The sequence below is a fragment of the Empidonax traillii genome, unplaced genomic scaffold, assembly GCF_003031625.1.
Source record: "Empidonax traillii isolate 1590-97213 ecotype Southwest subspecies unplaced genomic scaffold, ASM303162v1 scaffold250:size724861, whole genome shotgun sequence".
Lineage (NCBI taxonomy): Eukaryota > Metazoa > Chordata > Aves > Passeriformes > Tyrannidae > Empidonax > Empidonax traillii.
Genome location: NW_020955443.1, coordinates 664,024 through 671,687, shown reverse-complemented (window position 1 = coordinate 671,687; position 7,664 = coordinate 664,024). Strand labels below are relative to the sequence as shown.

The 7,664-nt window shown below is 38.9% G+C and overlaps 1 protein-coding gene across 4 annotated transcripts in view; it reads right to left on the bottom strand.

Moving 5' to 3' along the window:
- Positions 1 to 297: 297 nt before the first annotated feature.
- Positions 298 to 7,664, bottom strand: part of CFAP99 (cilia and flagella associated protein 99) — a 57,690-nt gene continuing 50,323 nt past the window's right edge. For all 4 annotated transcript variants that reach the window (XM_027889067.1, XM_027889069.1, XM_027889068.1 and 1 more), the window contains 2 exons: positions 1,228 to 1,390; positions 298 to 621 (listed from right to left, as the gene is read on the bottom strand). In XM_027889067.1, coding sequence (XP_027744868.1) covers positions 454 to 621; positions 1,228 to 1,390 — 331 coding nt within the window. In that variant the 3' untranslated portion in view covers positions 298 to 453. The remainder of the gene's footprint in view (positions 622 to 1,227; positions 1,391 to 7,664) is intronic.

Genomic DNA, 7,664 nt, shown 5'->3' with positions numbered 1-7,664 from the left:
GTGTTAGAACCTTGGGCTGACCATGCCTTCTGAAAAGATGCATATGTAAACAAATGTTTCTTGGGTTTTGCCCTCATTTTTGACCCTCTGGAAGATGAGTGTAGCAAACCGTGGCATACTACACTATAACAGAAACACAGGGCTCAACATTCTTACCCAGATATTTGCCATTCTGCTTGTAGGATCTCTGATGATAAGGTTTCAGTTTCTCAAAGCTTTTGATTATAGCAGAAAAAAAAATCATTATATTGTAATTATTCATTACATCATTATAAAATAATATAAAAAATAAAATTATAAAGAAACACACCCATTTTTATTCTATTGCGCCTGTAAGACCTTACATTTTTTCTAATCACACTGAAAAGGTGAAATAAAGAATCACTCAACCTTGTACCTCTCCCAGGTACACTGGGAGATTTCCAGCAGGCCTGAATTGATTCCAAGTGTATTTTACTGTACATCAGAGCGCAGTATATAGCTTGTGGTTCCAATTCTTGCAGCCACACAGGCAGCCCTTTTCTGAGCTGCCTCCCTGGCCATGAAGCCATGTTGAAGGAGTTTGAACTGTCTTTCCCGAATCTCTTCCAGTTCTCTCCAGTGGTTCCCTTGCGAAGAATCCTGCAGGAAAGACACACAGATGATCAGACTGCAGGTGATACAGTGGCCTCCTCTTCAGAGGATACACTGAAATTCTACCTGATCCTGCTGGCTGACAACGCCGTGTGTTTTCTAACATGATTGGGAAACTTGTCAACATCAAAGTAGGTGTGTGATGAACAGAAAGGTAACCTGAGCGGCTTGCCCAGTTTAAGATGACTTAAACACAGCTGCAACACTCCACAAAACCATGGGAATGATGAACTGTAAACATACCCCAGGTGAGAGGGGGCAATCCCAGTTTGGGATGGGGTGTGTGTGATGGGAAGCTGGGAAAGACAAAAGTTAGAGACAGGGGATAAGGTGCTGTCCTGCTGGGATAGTAAGAGTGGGATGGCAGGTGTAGAATGGATGAACCCTGCTCCGTGGTGGCAGAATGTGTGACAGGAAGGTGAGGTCAAGGCCACGGCTGGAGAAACTGTGCCTGTGCAGGAAGCAGGGTGTTGCTATTGCCGGTCATGCATGGCACCATCTGCCTCTGCCCCCCTTGCCAGTGCTGGCAGTTGAGCAAAGGTCTGTGAACAGCAGGTCTATTGCAGAGCTTTTCTCCTTATGTAATAACCAGACCTTGCTTGGCACGATGCTGGTTTTCTGGGGGAAAGTCTTTAGGAGTCCTGCTTGCTTTTTACGCTCCATTTTTTTTTCTACAATCTTCCTCTGCAGGTTTAAAATGCGTTCGTCTTTCATGGGCCTTTCACCAGGCTGGGACTTCGATTTCTTTTCTTCTTGCCTGCAAAATCAAAAAGAAGCAATGAGAAGGCAAAATAATATCATCCCACAGAATAAATCCATCTGAGCATATATTATCTTGATAATAATGAATTTGCTCTTGCTTCTGGGAACCAGCTAGACTCAAAACAGATGTAAATCATATAACTTGCCTATGGTATTTGCAACTTGCCTCTTGTTGTTTTCACCACAGCATTACTAAACCATATAGAATAATTTTTTCCCACAGGATGCCACGATGACAATATCTGAAGTACTTCAAGCTTGACATGATATTCTTTAGAAAAAAACATGTGCAAAACCTGGGATAACACTGCAGCACTTTGCTTGTGAGAGCTGTGGAGTTTTCCTTATATGATCATTAGTATTCATCCTGATCACTGTATTCCTTGGCAAATGAAAGATATTCTTTTCTGTGTAATCCCAATGCCCAGATACAGAATCTCTGGGATGGTGATGTATTAATTAAGGTTAGTTGCTCTAGGTGAACATAAATTGATAGCAGCATGTGCAGCATAAAAGTAAAGCATAAGAGAGAGGTTATTGGACAGTCTTCCTTTTTTTCTCCCCTTCTATTGTAGTCACTTTTCTGTCCTGTGGAATTTCCGTTTGATCAGGTTTTGCTTACTTTCAAACAACTGGCACAAATTACTCGCAACTTCCTCATGCAGGTTGCACCATGTTACATAGAGACTCACTTTTTTCATTTTTCTTTTATTCAACACTGCACTTGAATTTGGCTTAGTATGATCAAACTGCAGAGTTAATATTATGTCATGATCAGCTGTGATTCTCTGGCCAAATTCAGAGCTAAAGGAAGTGTCAGATCTTCCAAAGAATGCACATAATTATATAGGGTATAACCAGGTTAGATCTGATGGCAGCTGGCAGGGATAGTTTATAAAAGGTCCTTTTATATAGTGCAGTGGCGCAACATTACAATTGCTTTTATTGGAAACCAGATAAAGACTCCAAATGACCCAGAGCAGAGTGCACCAGGGCATTGTTCAGCTGATTCTGTAACTGTCATTCTGCCAGTGGCAGGACTAGTTTCACAGACAAGGTGCCTCTTGGAAATAAATGTTTTACAACTGAACTCTACCCTTGTATCTTGGGTCTTACATCAAGTGTTTTCAGTATAAGACACACTCTCCTCAAGAAGCTGGCAGATGGGGAAGAAGGAAGAAGTTCCTTCTGATGCTAAATCCACCAATTTGCCTTAAAAAAGTGTCTGTATCAAGACTCCAGGGATCCAAACACTTCTTTTATCTTGGGAGAGATGGCTTTTGCCTGCCTTGTTAGCTTCCTCTTTGCTAACAGGAAACTCTCCATGACGGCAGATTTTCTTCAGAGCAGCTGTTCTGGACTAGAGGGCCCAAAATCCTCAGGGAGTGGATGAGGGGGAGGAATGACCTCTCTTGCATTTTAAAATGTGACTGAACTCCAAATCAGCTGCACAGTTTAGCTTGGCTTCTCATTTCCAGTTGCTTTTCTGAGATACTTCCTGAACCTCTCTGCTTCTTGTGTCATGCCGTGTAGTTAGAATAACATTTCCTTATCCTCCTTAATACTGTGATATACTCTGCTACACTGAGATCAATTCTTAACACTATTCTGTAGATCTGAAAATTATGTACTATCACTTAATCTAATTGAGAACATGGTTTATTTCTACTTGCACTGTATCAAGGCATTGCATTCCAAAGGATATAGGAGAACAGAACAGTAAGGTTTTATGTAAATACTTGATCATTAAATCTTGTCAGTGGGAATAAACAACAAAACCTTGCCTTACGTGCAAATCCAGATTCTTGTAAATACAACTAAAGGAAATACAGCAAGAGGTTTAACATCATGAAGCAGCAGCAGCTGCTTCTGTGTTAACATTGTAAATAGTTCCTTATCCCCAGAGTAATATTCAGTCCTCTTCTACAGGAAGTCACGTGCCAGTCATCTACACTATTCCAAAAAGCTGCCAATCCCATAGATTTTCAGTTGCCACACCACATCATAACACAAACTCCAAGAGGGGAAGCAATGAAAAACAAAATTTTAAAATTCTGTTTTTCTGTGATGGTCAGTTGAGAACTTTCAGGACTCAAGATAGAAAAATGTCTTATGATCTCTGTCACCTCGTATCATGCATTTCCAAAGGAAATAAGGTAGCAGCCAGTCAGAAAGGGCTAGTACACAGTTAGAAAAATCCTATCCAGATTCAATAGAAAATTATGTGATAATTTATGAAAAATCTTCTGTGTTTAAAAAAATGACAGATTTGAAGATCTGCACAGAGGATTTCTCCTAGAAAGTACGTTTTGCTCTTCATTTACATTTTCAAACTTCAGCTTTGCATCAAAAGTATAAAGAGATACATATATGACAGCTCTTAACTGACTCAATACTTGCAGGAGATGGAGTAAAAGTGACGACTTAACTGTTCTAGGGACCAGAATGTCAACCTAAGCAGCTGGGACTGTATTTATAACCTCACCTTGCAGAACGGAGTCTTGTGCAATAAACACATTTTGTTAAAAAAAAAACAAAACAAAACAAAAACCAGGATTCCCTTATAGTGCAATAAACATATTTTTTATTTCCTCATACTCTCAGTCTCAGTGACTAGGGCTCCCTGTACTTCCCTCCTTGCCCTTTTCTATCCTGCACCATATAATTCTTAGGTACTCCAGTAAGTAAAGTGAATGTATCTGTTAACAGTTCACTGTTAAGGCAGCCATTATTGTGACATTTAAGAACTCTACACTATTAGACTGATTACTATTTTGTATTAATGTGAGGGATTTAAGCACTCAAAATCTGACTCCTTTCCAAAATAATCAACTTATTAGGCACCTAATTTTAGGTGGGGAAGTGATTTTTATTCCTAAGTGTTTTCTTCATTTGAAATAAAGATCATGAGGGTGTAAAATCAAAGTTCATTCACTGAATCACAGAATGGCTGAGGTTGGAAGGCACCTCTGGGGCTCATCTTGTCCACCCCCAACCTGCTCAAGCAGAGCCACCTCAAGCTGGTGGCACAGGAATGTGTCCAGATGGCTTTTGAACATCTCCAAGGATGGAGACTCCACAACCTCCCTGGACAAGCTGTGCCAGTGCTTTGTCACCCTCACAGTAAAAAGTGTTTCCTGATGTTCCTCTTGTCCTTTCAATGGTCACCACCAAGAAGAGCCCAGCTTTGCTTTTTTTACAGCCTCTCTTCACATCTTTATGTTTCTGATCCATCATTGCTGATAAATCTCCTCCTTCTGTTTCAGTGCTAGTGAAGAACTCATTACCAGCAGTAGGAAATGAGAAGCTAAATCTTAACTTCCTTATTGCAAACATACACGGGACTATTTTATGAAGTATTTCTTAAATTTGTGAAATCAATGAAATCACTGGTATTGTGAAGTACCAAACCAAAGCCCCTTATATTAATTATTCAGCTTTTTTGTTTTGTTATTCTAGGCTATGTTTTTGAAGTCCTGAAGCAACAACCACACACAGCCATAGCACAGCACACGTTTCCCTGTTACTTCTTTCCCCTCCATGTGCTGTTTGCCCCTTCCCTCAGTTCTGTGCTGTTATCACAGGGTTGTGCTGCCAGAGTGTCTTACGAGTTTTGAAGGATGGGCCTCCATTCTCCAGTCCTCACCCAGAAGGCCTTTGACCCCCTAAGTCATACCTGGACACTCCAAGGAACTCCTGCTTTAGGAAGTCTGTTCTACTTGGATAGGACTATCACAGCCATTCATCCATAACCCTCCCCTCTGCTTGTCCTCTTTCTCTGTAAATTAGCATGTATTCAAACACACATAAATGCTGCTCAGGTTTGAAATCTGAGAACTCAAATGTCCATCCACTTCATATGCCAGTGCTGATTTGCAAACTGTGTGAAATTCCAGCAGTTAAAGGGACGTCCTGCATATACACTGTTCATTGTTGAGTGTTCTGCAAGCACTCACAAAGCCAGTGCTGTGATGGATGTCACGGCTTGCAGTCTGTTAAAGGCCGATGTCTCAGTAATTTTTCATGTTCCATTTCCTATTCTGTTAATTATAACTCACTGTAGGCCTGCTCAATGTGCTCCTTTCGTGTTGATGGATGTCTGTTTGTAAATGACATTGAAAGGAACCTGCTTGATAGGGCCCTGATTAAACTCCAGCTGACATTAAAGCACTTTTTTTTTGCAAAGTTTAGCTGCCAGACTTTAGCTGATTAGCAGTAGCCTTCAACATAATGCAATTTAAGATATAAACACGTTTTATGTTGATGCCTAAGGCTAACTTATGAGGACCATTGGTAAGATTTGCTATTCTATCCCTATAATGATTTAACTTTATAAACATAAAAATTTGCTTTTTACATCTCCTGTGCAGTGTATCAAGAATATAACCCAAGCAATTAATCTCGCACACTGATTTGATAGATATTTCAGAATTCAAAGTCTGCAAATAAGGTTTAATACACAAAGCCTATAGTTTCTGTAGAGAGAAATAAAAACTGCAACAAAGTGTCTAACATTTGTAAATGCTATGGCCAGCGTGCCATATTTCTATATTAACAGAAATAACACCAGAGACTTGGATTCTAGATGAAAATGCATGAAATACACTCCTAAAGAACAGTATTTTTTATATACTCTTTATAGGATAGTCTTCTGAGTTTCATACATAGATTGCCTGGGAGCCATGAAAGGCAAATATCTTACAACACCCATAACGAAACACTATATTTTCTTTATTTGGAGAGCAAACAGGGCACCATTAAAATCACTGTATTATTTATCATAAGTCTGACCAGAAGCTTGCAAATTTAGTGTTTAACCTCATTTGGATTCTACTATCTTTGGCATGTTGCTCTGTTCTAAAAAAACATTTCAAATGACAGGACAAAAAAAGTGAATCGAAGTTAGCTTCTCATTCAAGCATAGCTTATTTCAGGATCAGAACAGCTTTAGGTCTGAATTAAGCCAAAGAGTTTAAAGTTTAAAGGAACCCAGTCCTATACAAAATTCACAGACTGCACATCTAGCAGAACAGATGATTCTTTAAGCAGTTACTAGTGAAACAGGTTTCAGGTAGTACACACGTTCCTAATGTCTAGTTTGTGTCTCTGCTGGGAAGCAGTGCCTGGAGCTGCTCCCACAGGGTTTCACAATATCGAATGCTTAGCAATGAGGGTGTATTTCCAGCTCCAACTCCATTTCAAGTTCTTAAGTCTTAAAATCTTGTCTTGATAAATGCCATAGAAAAGAGGGTCACTGATCTGTGCAGACAGTCCACAGTTATTGATTCATTCATTAAATTCATTAAACTATCTTAAGTACTAACATACTAAAACCCTAGTCTTTGGAGATCAACTGGAGATCAGGAAAAAACCAAATTAGAGCTGAGACTAGTGTAAACTAGTTAAAGCAATACATCAGTACTGCCTTCTGTAATTGAGATTTAGAACTGGGTGATTAATCAATAACATGAACTGAACTCTAAGAAGCCACCTTTGGCCATAAACATGAATCTAAGACATGTCTAAAGCCATATGTTTGTAGCCTGATAAAATATGTCTTCAGAATGTCAGCCTGAAATCAGTTTGCAAAATAAATGTAGCAAGGCAAAAGCAAAAAAAGGGAAAAGGTGAAAGACATCTTGCAAGAAAACAGTGGCAAATATTCCAGATACAGTAAAAATGATGTAAGATGTGTGCCACATTTTATTCTTTTACACAGGCTCAGCTTTTTTTGTAAATAGTTTTAACTTAGATTCTAAACCCTTTGTGGAAGGGACCTGTGTTCTGCATATGTGAGGCATCTATGTTAGTTATGGATCCTTGATGACAATGAATAATAAATACAATAATTAATAATAAATATGAATAATAAATGCAGAATTTGATCAGAGACCCTGTAAGCTAAGAATTTCCTCTTTGATCTACTGCCATATTTAATTTATAACTTATTATTGCTATTAGAAAATATTCTTCCTAAAGTATTTGTAACTTCTAAAATAAGGCCTGCCTTTTGACATTCCAGATGATATTCAAGGAAGAAAGCTACAGCCCTAATATTGGTTTAGATGAAAACAAGAAACCACTTTAAGTGGCAAGCTAGAATGATTCTAATAACATCAAATTAGTTCTGATTAGCTGAAAGGGAACAGAAGAAAGGCAAAACTTCTTTCTAAATTTATATTATTGGCTCTGAATCCTGGGGCAATACTGTCAACACTAGCCTATGGAGTGTCTTCAACCATAAATGATGAAAAAGATTTGTTAAATCT